The 14140-nt window shown below is 35.3% G+C and overlaps 1 protein-coding gene across 9 annotated transcripts in view; it reads right to left on the minus strand.

Moving 5' to 3' along the window:
- AP3B1 (adaptor related protein complex 3 subunit beta 1) overlaps positions 1-14140 on the minus strand; it is a 261951-nt gene that overhangs the window by 137810 nt on the left and 110001 nt on the right. For all 9 annotated transcript variants that reach the window (XR_007461784.1, XM_049649702.1, XM_049649699.1 and 6 more), the window contains 4 exons: positions 7306-7461; positions 3307-3404; positions 2163-2217; positions 2003-2074 (listed from right to left, as the gene is read on the minus strand). Coding sequence is in view for 8 of the 9 variants with exons in the window: in XM_049649702.1 (XP_049505659.1) it covers positions 2003-2074; positions 2163-2217; positions 3307-3404; positions 7306-7461 (381 nt within the window). In the remaining variant the exon portion in view is untranslated. The remainder of the gene's footprint in view (positions 1-2002; positions 2075-2162; positions 2218-3306; positions 3405-7305; positions 7462-14140) is intronic.

Genomic DNA, 14140 nt, shown 5'->3' on the forward strand with positions numbered 1-14140 from the left:
AAAAAAAAAAAAAAAAAAAAACCACGGTGCCTGAGTGGTTCAGTTCGTTAAGCAACCAACTTCAGTAAAGGTCATGATCTCAAGTTTGTAGGTTCAAGCCCCACGCCGGGCTCTGTGCTGACAGCTCAGAGCCTGGAACCCATTTCTGATTCTGTGTGTGTGTGTGTGTGTGTGTGTCTCCCTCCTGCCCCCCTCTGGCTTGTGCTCTGTCTCTCAAAAATAAACAATAAATAAATAAATAAATACATAAATAAATAAATAGTCTAAACATTCCAATTAAAAGGGTTGGACTGTAGAAGTTCTTTATATTTTTTGAGTCCTAGTCATTTCTCAGATACAGGTACTGGGAATTTTTTTTCCCAGATTATGGCTTGACTTTATTTTATTTTGATGAAAACATTTTAATTTTTTAAAAACAATCTCTAACATATAGAAAAAGTAATAAGAACTATTTTAGTTTGAATCATTTGAGAGTTACCAATCTGATACCACATCATCCCCAAAGACTTCTGTGTATGTTCCTTACAAACAAGGACATTGTCCTACAGAACACAATAGAATCAAGAAAGTAACACTGACACATGCAGTCATATTCCCATTTAAGTTTTACAAATTATCTCAATCCTATAACATAAATGGATCCAGTTCAATACCACACATTGAATTCAGATGTATCTTTAGTCTCCTTCAGCCAGAAACTTTTTCAGTCTTTCTTTTGACCTTTATAACCTTGACATTTTCGATGATGAGAAACCATTATTTTCTAAAATATCCTTCCATTTGTCTTTTTAATGTTTATTTATTTGGTGGGGGGGGGGGAGAAAGTGGAGGAGGGGCAGAGAGAAAGGGGGACAGAGAATTCTAAGCAGGCTCCATGCTGTCAACACACAAACCAACATGAGGCTTGATCTCATGAACCGCGAGATCATGACCTGAGTTGAAATCAAGAGCAGGACCCTTAACCAACTGAGTCACCCAAGCACTCCTAAAATATCCTTCAATTTGGATGTGTATTAGATTTTTGTATAATTAAACCCAGTTTCCATGTGCATACCCAATCATTCCAACATTTGCTGAGAAGTCCATCCTTCCCGCACTGGTTTGTAATGTGTTCTCTATTACATAGTACGTTTTCATACACATTGATCTGTTTCCACACTTTCTATTCCATCCCACTTATTTTTCTGTCTAAATATCACATTGTTTTAATTTTTTTTTTTTTACATTTATTTATTTTTGAGACAGAGAGAGACAGAGCATGAACGGGGGAGGGTCAGAGAGAGGGAGACACAGAATCTGAAACAGGCTCCAGGCTCTGAGCTGTCAGCACAGAGCCCGACACGGGGCTCAAACTCATGGACCATGAGATCATGACCTGAGCCGAAGTCGGACGCTTAACCGACTGAGCCACCCAGGTGCCCCAATATCACATTGTTTTAATTATCATAGCTTTATATCCCTAACTACACTCTGTTCTGCAGTTATTATGCCCTGAACACAACACTCTTTCATAATCTCTGTGTTAGCATAAACTGTTCTTCTGTCCTACTCCCAACCCCACAAATTCCCAATCTACCAACCAAAATAAAAAAATTCACAAAAATATTATTCTTTTAAGATCCTCTTAAACATCAACTTTTCTACAAGTATTTTCTAAATCCTAGAGAATTAACCCCATCTTTCTTGTTCTACACAGTACTCAATTCAAATCTATATAATATCATGAAAACACACTAGGGCTGAAATTATCTATTTACATGACTGTCTCCTTCAGCATACTATGAGTTATTCAAGGTGCAGGTAGCATGTATAAAGTCTGTACTATTAGGATGCAGCACAGAAAGTGGATATAATAATACAGTTGAGAAAGCATAAAGAAAATCCCTAAGTGTGTCTGTGTTTTTTAAGAAGCAGGTCTCCATTTTGCAGATACTAGAAGCTACAGCAATATCTTCAAAGTAAACGTGTACTAAGGACACCTGAAAAATAAGCACATGCATACCTTCAGTGTCTTGATCATAGTTGGATCAGTTGACCTAACATAGAAACTCTTCAGATAAGGTTCAAACATACCCTAGATTATAAAAAATACATATATAAATACATTTATGATACTAATGCATTCATTTCTCTCTTGAATTATGTGTTCACAATGTACGTACCTTTCTTTGAATTGACATAGTTGCTATATTCTGTAGGACAATATACTGCACCTCCCTAGAAATTAAAGGAGAATTTTTACTGCATATATTTTCCAATTACGTATCTTTATGTAAACACTATATTAAAGAAAAAAAAACAGCAATAAGGTTCATATTGCATTCAACTTGAATATAATATTAAAAAGTTTTTAGTAAATTTTAGATACTTTTAAATATCTTCTTTTTAAACACATTTTTCCTATAAATTATTAATAAATTGGATTTGATTCATCATTAGAAAATTAAAAACCAATTTTATAATCCTGTAACTCCTAAGATGTAAAGCCAATACTGTAGCTGCTCTGAACACATGCAAGGAAAGTATTCTTAGGGCTAAGGGGATAAACATAACCACAGTATTAACATAAACTCTTGGTAAGATGCTCACTGTGTCACTCAATTATGAATTATGACTAGAGTGAAAAGATAGAGTAAAAAAAAAAAAAAAAAAGTCATGTTCTTTTATGTCCAAATAGCTAAGACATGAAGGTAGAAATGAATCTGGTATAAAGCTTCATGTGAAAGATGCATTCCAGATCCTCTGATAACCTTTGAGCTGGCTGTAGAAAATAAAATTATTAAACTGATAAAAAGGAAAAGAAGAGAAAAGAACAGGAACACAAAGGACCTCACTAAGGAATGGCAAAAGTCAGCCCAGGGCTAAATAGTTATGGTGCTGTAGTCACGTTAAAGACAAAAATAAATATGCATCTTCCCCCCGCCCAACTCTATTAGTAGAGGTAAGCACTCACTGAAAAAAAATTTTAAATTTAACTAATTATTAACAATATATTCAGGGTAAGGTAAATAGCTGAAACAATGTTATAATTCTTAATACACAGTAAACAAAACAAATGATAAAAATCTGATATTAAACTTTGCCAAAACATTTTCAATCTCTTTGGGCATGAGGTTAAAAACATTTTATATTTATCTCTAACCTAGAGATAAATTATGTAAAGGCTTTAATCATGATCCCTTAAGTATGAAATCTTATTGATATAATACAAAACCATGTAATAAATGTCTGAAAGACAGATGACATTTATTCAAACATTACCTTTGAAGGAATACAAAAGAAATAACATATAAAATCACGTCCTACCTATTGCTACGAAGTAAACGCACTAGTGATTTAGAAATAATGCCAACTTCAGATTTTGGTGATATGTGCCAATACAGCTGAGCAACTGCCATAACCACCTAAAAGATAAAGTATGAAAACAAGAGCTATGAACACGGGAGAGCATGCTACAGTTTCAGAGTACATTTGCTACAGTCTCAGAGTACATTTCTACAAATTGTTTCTTTAACTCCAGCAAAATTCATGTGAAGTAAGATGGATTATGTTGCTACCCTTTGAAGCAGGCTGAAGAATGTTCTCCCAAGAATTCATGTCTACCCTCAGAATATGACCTTACCTGGAGATAAAATCTTTGCAGATATTATTAAGATAATGATGGAGATGAGATCACACTGGATTAGGGTACGCCCTAAATCCAGTGAGTGTCCTTAGTAGAGACATAAAAGGACAGACACAGAGAAGGCAGTGTGAACATTGGAGGAAGAGATTGGAGGGAAGAATCTGTAAGCCAGGGAATGCAGAACTGTTAGCATCCACTATACACCAGCAAAAAGCAGTTTCTCTCTTAGAGCCTCCAGAAGGAACCAACCCTTTGATATCCTACTAAAAAGTGAGAAAATAAAGTTCCGTTGTTTTAATTCACCTGGTTTGTGGTAATTTGTTATGACAGCTCTAGGAAACTAATACAGAGGAGAGAACAGAAAAGAAAATAGATGTTATGAGAAAACAGATGTTAAATGAACTACCCAAAGTCTGCTTGGCAATACAAAGCAAAGCTTGATACAACACTCCAAATCCCCTATTCTTCTTAATACTGCTGCTTCTGCTCTGAAATTGGGAATATTTTAAAAGTGGTAAGCATGCCTTTCCAAATGAAGCCCAGATACTTTAGGACAAAACTAACAATCTGAACATTTAAAAAAATCAGTATGTGGAAGTTATAATTAAACGAATTCTATTAAAACAATTCCTCTAAAACAGCATTTGAAATGATCTTCTTTTTCTCTAAAATGCAGAAACTTAAAAATAGTCTTTGCTTCAAAGCCATTATAAAGGTGATAAACTATAAGAGTACAATGTTTCCCCTACATGACTCTACACTTAGATCTAGACATCAAAAGTCCAAACTGGAAAGTTATCCAGCTTTACTTGTGACAAATGCAGAAATAGTTACATCATCTTGCCTTTAGCTCAGAAAATATATCACTACTACTTTACTTCTGCTTAGTCTATAAAGTAGTAACAAATACATAGCAGGGATTTTACATATGCTTAAAGAGTATACAATACCTGAGGATGCTTGAGATAATTTCCTTCTAAAATTAAGAAATATGTTTTAAAAATACAGTTCTCAGAGTCCTAAATGCACTGTTGTTTGGCACTTTGTTGTACTTTTTTTTGTAAGACTGATTTATAGCTTTCAGATATTGGGAATTTGAGGAGTTTAAGGATATTTTATTTCTTCAGTTATGATCCACAAATACACTCTAGTTACAGAACAAACTCTCCAGAATTTAAAATCTAATAAAATAAAATCTCAATTCATGACTGTTTTAATCTAAAGTAGGTGATAGTCATTTAAAAAAATATTAAAGCAGGGGCGCCTGGGTGGCTCAGTCGATTAAACATCCGACTTTGGCTCAGGTCATGATCTCACGATTCCTGAGTTCGAGCCCTTTACTGGGCTCTGTGCTATCAGCCCAGACCCCACTCCAGATCCTATGTCCACCTCTCTCTGCCTCTCCCCCACTCATGCTTTCTCTCTCTCAAAAATAAATAAATATTTTTAAAATATTAAAGCATACAGCTGGCTAATAAGTATTAGTACATAACAGAAAAGCTGAAGCTTTCTTTTCACGTATTTTACAGAAAATAATTAAGTCGTCTTCTGTTAAAAATAGTAAGCCAAATGCTACTGGAAAGAAGATAAACTGTACTTTCTATATGGGTCAAGGCTTTTAAGATTCTAGATGCCACTTAGCATGTCATCTCCTCTCATATGTTAATTAGGGCACTCCCTCAAGCCCTCAAGGGCTACATACTCTTAGTCTCCCCCAGTATTTACAAATCTAACAGTTTAAAGTTTCTTCTATAACCAGAATTTGAAATTTGTAGTCTGATTTGTAAAAGCTCTGTAAGACGGAAGCTCCCATATCTCCAAAGTCCAACATAAGTGAAACATACAAATTGGATAGGCCTTCTACAGTTACATGATGTACATTCGTGATAAAAGTATATCTTATAAGCCCTTTTCTATTCCTAACTACCGATACCACTATCACCTTATCTAGACCATTAGAACAGCCTCCCAACACTGTTTCCAGTGCCCCGTGCCTGCAATTCAACCTACACAGCACTGACCAAATAAGTTTCCTGAAAAAAAAATTCTCAAAGTCGCTCCTTTAACTGAGAACAGGGCTAAAATAAAGAAATCTGTTCGTAATCCTTCAAGCCAGGCTTTACATGTATTTGGCAGCATCAAATATGCAGGACACCAAAACATACTGGGACAAAAAGGGAACTGTGTCCATTTGGTACACAATCAAGTAAGCAGGGAATGAAAACATATTGGGACAAGAAATACAAGCTACTTCTATTTGTTTCACCATTCAAGAACATTTTTGATCAGTAAGTATTTGGATCATAAAATCAATTCCCAAGGCAAAGTTAAACAGTGAGTCAATTATGAAGAAGGGTTTTAGGTGCTAAGTTACAGCTACTTAAATACAAGCTGGCCAAGCTGGGCTCAGTGAAACAGAATCATATTTTACAACATTAGTAAAATAATATTTTTTATTACTGTGTATGGTTATTTAATAGTGATATAGAAATTAAATTGAGGTATAAGAAAAAAACTTCTGCTGATTACTAGGATACATATACAAAACTCTAAGCTCTAAATTCACAAGCATCAGAAAACTTAAAGTAATTCAAGTACAGTTCCACATTTTCTAAGTTTTTACTAGTTAAACAGTAATTAATTAAGAACACTTTTAATTAAAAAATATTAAGAAAATGTTTTACTTGTCTCCATCTAACGTTTAGATATAACTTCCAGTTGACAGGTAAAACAGGGGTACAGAAGAAAAAATTAAATAGCACTATAAAGAAGCAAAGAGAAAACCCAGAAGAGTATTCTGCAAGACTTGAGAGGTTTAAAAACAATAACAACCAGGTGCAAGAGATACTGGTTTAGATTATCTATTTATAAAAGATACTTTAAGATAACTTGGCATTAAATGGGATGAAATTTTACTGAAATAGAGAGGACTGACTAGGGAAAAAAAGATTAAAAAGTACTATATACAGTATGATTTTTATCTTAGTTTAAAAAATATGTATGTGTAGATATACACACATGTGAATATACGTATATTTATGCAGAAAAAGGATCTGGAGGAAAATGCATCAAGATATTATACAGTGATTTCTGAATGACTGGAATATGATATTTTAAGTTTTTTAAATTTCTGCTAGTCCCTACTTCCTAATTTTTTATTGTGTACAAGTATTGTTTTGAAATATAAAGTATATTTAAAATAAGAAGACGTAAAACAAAATAAAACAAGCTCAGGACTCAAATGAAGATGATTTTTAATTGTTAGTCAACCCTACCAACTAAAATTTATCATGTTATGTGGTGTTATGCTAAGAGCTTTTTTCTATGTTAGCCTCTTAAAAATTCTTACAAGGTTCATATGAATATTATGGACTGATACCAGATTAAGTGCTCTGAATTACAACTAAGTAACAGAAATATGCAGTCTTCCAATCCACTGAGAAACATCTTAGGAAAAGCCAATTAACAAAACCACAAAAAAGTAAATGAAGTCCAGTAGGTATATAACTACCAAGCCAAGTAATCTAATAAAAGCCTGATTTTTGATGTATAAACAAATAAACAAACAAATGATCCAGTAGCACACTAAAAAATAAAGACTTGTTTACTGAACTTACATACTTTTAACCACTGTTAAAAAAAAAAAAAACAACCCATGATTTTTGTAAGGTTTAACATACCGCTGCATTCCTACTCTGAAGTAAAGGCTTTGTATTCCGAATTAAAAGTCTATGGTCTGGATCCATAGTATATGACTTCTTCCTTTTGTCAGTCTTTTCCTTCTGGTCATCATCAGAGTCATAGAAATTCTTTTCATCGTCTTCTAAACCGTCTTCCTATAAGAAACAAATAAAAGAAAACTTTCTTTTTACCATCTACTCTAGTATTTTACTGAAGAATATTACTGTTAAAGAGATTTGAAAATACTATGCTACCTGTATAAAAGAAAGGCCTTGCTTTTTATAACAATGTAACTGTCTTTTAGTGCTATAGATAATACTTCTTTTATATTACATAGTAAACCTCTGAAAATATTAAATCCTCACAGATATATCTATAGCTGACCAAAGGCAAAACTTGAACATGAGACTCTAACAAAGCCTATAAGACGAGACTACCTAAAACCTGAAAACTATTTCCATGCATTATCAGTCAGTGTGTAAATGGATCAAAGGGTCAGAATAAAGAGAAGTGTTTCAACTGCAGCACACATAAAAGAAATCGCAATAAAACTTGACAGGTTAAAAACGAGTGATTAAGTAACAAGTCTCTGTGTTGTCAAGAAAAACTCTGTTTGGTACCTATATATATCCAGGTGTTGATTCTATATTTTTGACTTGTACTTTTAACTTGAATGCGTTAGTATCTCTGCCAATAAAATCTGCCTAGAGGCATTTAGTCTTAAAAACAAACAAAAAGCATATAAAGACAATAATATCCACCTCGATCTAATCCAACGATTGTTTACAGGTAATTTCTGTTATCAAGTACTACCTGAAACACACTTTCTACTGTTGAAAAGATGGGAGTAGATGTACTTTTCCCTATTCCTCTCACTATGTACAACTAGAAACGGGAGATGTTACATATGAAACAAACTTAAGCAGGGAAAGGGAGAGAGAAGAAAGACTAGATATGGACCCCATGACCCAAAGAATGAAACAACAGTAAGTTCCTTGGATTTTCATTTTTAGTCATATATCAAAGCAGCTGAGCGCTAGAGAAGCTGATAACCCAAAAACGCCAAGCACAGATGAAACAAACCCTCCAAAAGCCTACTGTCTGTAGCCAAAGGACCAAGAAAAAGAAAATCTAGCACGACAAAATTTTTCAGAAAATAACTGCTCTCGTACAGCTACTGATAGAGGGAAAAAAAAACTAAGGCCTCATTCCCACCCCTACTGGCAAAGGGTGATGTGGGAGCTTCCCCAGCTGTAATGAGATGCCTCAATCAACCCACTGGGGTGATGTCAGAAAAGGCCTCCACAGCCCAAGACTTTAATCTCCACCAGGAGATAACAAGGCATCCCCACGGTGCCAATAAAGACAAAGCAGGTTACTTGCATATCTAAGTCCTCCCATCAAGAACAAAGTGACCTCAACCCTCCCTATTGAGCTAGTGTAAGAAAATACTGAGGACACTCAAGACTTGTAGCACCACCACCCAGTGGTAACAAGGACACTATCCCAGGAAACATGGGGAACAACGAGGCATTTCTATCCCTCCCCGCCTGAGAGCAATCAGGAGAGAATTAGTAAGCAGCCAGAAATCCCCCATTTACCCACAGTAACAGCGAGTGCAACCTCCCCGAGGTATCAATGGAGGCTGAGTGGGGAACCTGGACTGCTACCATGATTAGCAGTAAGAAGGCAGCATGCACTCCACCTTTCCTTAATGAAATAGTATCAAACAAACCCAGCTAAAACAGAAGATCTGAATAAGATCCAGAATCTCATGATATTCAAAATGTCCAGGTTTCAATAAAAATTATTCATCATTCCAAGAACCAGGAAGATCTCAAACTGGATGAAAAAAGATAACCAGTAGAAGCCAACACTAAAATGATAGGAATATTAGAATGATCTGATTAAAATTCTAAAGCAGCCATCATAAAAATGCTTTAATGAGCAACGAGGAACATTCCTGAAACAAATGAAAAAACAGAAAGTCTTAGCAAAGAGTTAAAATCTGAAGACACAGAACATATAAAGATCTCACGGTTAGTGAAATCAAGCCCCATGTCGGGCTTTGTGCTGACAGCGTGGAGCCTGCTTGGGATTCTCTCTCTCTCCCTCTCTAAAAATAAATAAATAAACTTTAAAAAAGAAAAACACAAGAATCAAAATTAAACAATGACTACAATCAAAAGCAGTATTAAGGGAAAAAAGGAACCATCAGTGAACTCAAACATAATGAAATAGAAACGGCCCAATCTGAACAACAGCGAAAAAACAGACTGAGGACAAAGAAAAAAACAAAAACAAAACTTAAAAACAGAACTTTGGGGACCTAGGGAACTATAAAAGTTATAGAGTTAAGTAAAGAGTTCCTAAACTTGACACCAAAAGCACAGTCCATAACAGAGAACATTTGGATCTCATCAAAATTAAAAACTCTTGCTCCATGAAAAACCCTCTAAAGAAGAATAAAAAAATTCTAGACCGGCAGAAAGTATCTGCAACCACATATATGACAAAGGACTAGTATCCAGAATATAAAGACAACTTCCAAAACTCAACAGTAAGACAAAAACACAAAAAAACCCTACAATGAATTCAATTTAAAAAGGGGCAAAAGGTATTGTTATGGACTGAACTGTACTTCTCACCCTCCAAATTCACATGTCAAAGACCTCATTCTGGAAGTGACTATACATTAAACTAGGACCTTTAAAGGAGTAATTAAGTGTAACTGAGACCATCTGGGTGAGACCCTAATCCAATAGGACTGGTATCCTTATAAGAAGACACCAATGGTGGCACAGAGAAAAAACAAATGTGAGTACATAGTAACAAGACAGCCATCTGCAAGCCAAAGAGAGATGCCTCAGGAGAAACCAAACTTGCCAACACCTTGATCTTTAACTTCCAGCCTCCTAGAAGAACTATGAGAACGTGAGAAATAAATGGATTCATCAAGTCACCCAGTCTGGTATTTTGTTATGTCAGATCTAGCAAACTAATACAGACATCAACAAAGAACTCTTTGGAAACAAAAGGAGTTTTTTTTTAAATACCCACCTTCAAAAGTAAACTAGAAATTATAACATTATCTGTACTTCCCTAATGATAAGCAATGCTGAGCATCTTTTCATGTGTCTGTTAACCATCTGGATGTCTTCTTTGGAAAAGTGTCTATTCGTGTCTTCTGCCCGTTACTTAACTGAGTTTGCAGGTATGTCGTTCGCAAATATCTTCTCCCATTCCATAGACTGCCTTTTAGTTTTGCTGACTGTTTACTTCACTATTTGAATGCACAATTCAAAATAAACTACTTCAAGTTGACCCTTGAACAACATGGGGTTTAATGACCCACACACAGTTGAAAATCTGAGTATAATTTTTGACTCCCAAAACATGTAACTACCAATAGCCTACTGTTAATTGAAGCCTTATTGATAACATAAACAATCAATTAACATATACTTTGTATATGTATTACATACTGTATTCTTACAATAAAGTTAACTATATAAAAGAAAATGTTAAGAAAATCATAAGAGAAAATACACATACAGGACTGAATGAACTACAGTTACTGAAAAATACCTATGTATAATTGACCTGCATGGTTCAACCTGTGTTGTTTGAGAGTCAATTTTACTTCTCTCCCAGTCCTTTAAAAGAGAGGAAAATAAAAAAAAAGAGAGGACTGTAATTGAAATAAGTAATCTTTTTTTTAATTTGCATTTATTTTATGCAGAATTTACTCCTGGCACCTAAGTTTTTGTTTCTTCAGTTTCTTCTGGGATGTCTTTTTCTTCTGCACAACCTCCTCTTCTGGTGTAGAAACAATCTGATCTTTTATAGTAAATATCATGTCAATGTGGAAGGGACAGCTCATGTATGGGTTAATCTAACCATGAGGCCTGTAAGTTCTATGTTGCATCTTGGGGACTTTGTTCACCTGGATGTGTTCAATGACCAGAGAATCTATACCTAAACCCTTAAGCTCAGCAATACTCTCTGCATTTTTAAGCATGTGCAGTAAAAATTATAGCACTCTTTTTAAGCCAGCGACCCTGTGTCCAGCCCCACTATTTTTGGTCTGGGCACACCTACCAACTCCATCATCGTAGTGATGGAATGGCACACATTGCTTCTGTGAAGTGATATTTTTCAGATATTTGGTGGCTTTTTGGATATGCATACCCTTGATGACCTGGGTAGTTTCATGTGTGTTCTTAAAGTGAACATGAAGACTTACTTGAATCTCTTGATCTGCATGACTTTGTAGGGTTTTCTGGGTAAAGTGAAAAGTGAATAATTTTCAGCAATCACCTCAGGCCACTTATAGAAAGAGGTGATACACTCTTAAATCAAGGCCAGACTTGAATGACTATTCCTTTATGGAGCTCCAAGCCAAACCAGTTCTGTTAAGTGCATTAGTAAACTAATATAATGATACCCAAATAATCATGTCCTCTAAGCATAAGCACTCACCTACCATCTTTAGTCAACTTTAATCAAACGTTCAAGCTCTACTTGAAATTGATATATGATGAAAATGCTGTATTAACACCCTCTAGCTACCAAAATCCTCATGCACATAAAAAGCTGCTTTCACTAAGTATTTACTCATTTCATGTCTCCTTCATTATTAATTAACACAGTTTATTAAAGTTCAATTATATTATTTTAATAAAAGACATATTTGCATCGCTTAATTGATAAATGAAGGGCTGATGTTTTTATGAGGTTAATGAACAAGACAGGGCTTCCACACAGAATGGGAACCAATCTCTAATAATTTATATCTGCATCTGTGCTGCTGCTGGCTATATTTTCACAGGTTTTCAATCCATCAGAAGAGACATTAGCCCTAACAGAATGGAAGCTAGGTGCATACAACCAAAATGGGTATATACTACATCACACCACTTCTCTAACAGTGCTGGCTCTATAACCATGCCAAATTACTTGACCTCTCCTTGTCTTCATTTACTTGTCTATAAAAGGGAATAAAAGAAGTATCTGTCATAAAAGTGTTTATAAAGATTGATTCGTTTAGTGGAGATTATACAAGGCACACAATGCCTTGTGCATATGAAACACTCAAATAGTAGCTATTACCACTGCTTTGGTTAACAAATTTTCTTTCTGGTGGCACTCGGGTGGCTCAGTTGATCAAGCAACTGACTTCAGCTCAGGTCATGATCTCACGGTTCATGAGTTCAAGCCCCAGACTGGGCTCACTGTTGTCAGCCTAGAGACCCCTTTGCATCCTCTGTGCCCCTGCTCTCTCTGCCCCTCCTCCCACCTCAAAAAACATTTTTTAAATTAAAAAAATAAAATTAAAAGAAATTTTCTTTCCAGAAACCACATAAAAAAAAAACCATTAGGGGCGCCTGGGTGGCTCAGTCAGTTAAGTGTCCGACTTCAGCTCAGGTCACGATCTCGCGGTCCGTGAATTAGAGCCCTGCGTGGGGCTCTGGGCTGATGGCTTGGAGCCTGGAGCCTGCTTCCGATTCTGTGTCTCCCTCTCTCTCTGCCCCTCCCCCATTCATGCTCTGTCTCTCTCTGTCTCAAAAATAAACGTTAAAAAAAAATTAAAAAAAAACCCCATTATCCTCAAATCAAATATCCCAACTTGCCAAATATAAAGAAAACTTTATCTCCAAAATTTCCCTCAGAAAAGAAATTGTCTTGTATTTGAGAATTTACAAATATAACATAAAGCTCGTGTGCAATGCTTCATTTTGACCATGATGTACTATTTGGAGAATTCATTACAGTGAAATAACTTTAATCAATGCTAGATATAGATACTTAAAAGAAGTCCCAAATTCTGGTGACAAAAATTTCATCATAAATAAAGTCTTTAAAGATCACTTTTAATGTTTATTTATTTATTTTAAGAGTGAGTGCACATGAGCAGGAGTGGGGCAGAGAAAGACCGAGGGAGAGAGAGAATCCCAACCAGGCTGCCAGCACACAGCCCAAAGGGTTTAATCTCACGAACCATTAGATCATGACCTGAGCTGAAATCAATTGTAGGATGCTTAACTGACTGAGCCACCTAGGTGCCCCTAAAGATCACTTTTTAAAAACAGGTAATACAGGATTATAGAGTTCTGCTTCTAGTAATGGCTGAATAGGCAATATGAAACAAACCCTTCTAGTAAGAACTAGAAAAGCTAGGGTGAAAACATGAAACATATCTGAAGGTACTAACAAGCTAAAGGAACAGGGATGAATTATGTAGGCAAGACCCAGAAGTAGTAAACATAGAAATCCAAATGAGAATTGCAATTGCTTTCCCCTAAAACCGTATAAACACATGCTATTACCTAATAGGAGGCTGAGAGGCCTAGAATCTGAGTAGAGTTTTCAGGAGACTCACAAAACTATGGAAACAAAAACTGGACGTCAAGATCCCCCCAAAAGCAAAGTCCTAATAACTCTCCCAACTCTTTAGTTTAAAAGTCTGAGAGTCTTAAAAATTAATTAATTAAAATAAGCTAAATAAATAAATGAATAAAAGCCTGAGAGTCTTTTAGAGAATAAAGATGCTAAAATTAACACCCAGTTTTTAATTATCTCAATCCATAACTGAAATGATAAAGTAAATCAGATTGTTGATACCCTTACCCAGTAATATTCTACAAGCAAACCAAAATTCATCATCTAAAGCTTCAAATTAGTTCAACAATTTTCATAAAGTAAAGAAGGAAAAGAAAGGAGGAAGGAAGAAAAGACAATGTCATTCAGGGTAAAGATTCTGTTTCCATTTCAAAAGGTAAACATGATATTAAGTAAAAAGGGGGGGGGGGGTGCGTCTGGGTGGCACAGTCG

The sequence above is a fragment of the Panthera uncia genome (assembly GCF_023721935.1).
Source record: "Panthera uncia isolate 11264 chromosome A1 unlocalized genomic scaffold, Puncia_PCG_1.0 HiC_scaffold_17, whole genome shotgun sequence".
NCBI classification, from domain to species: Eukaryota; Metazoa; Chordata; class Mammalia; order Carnivora; family Felidae; genus Panthera; species Panthera uncia.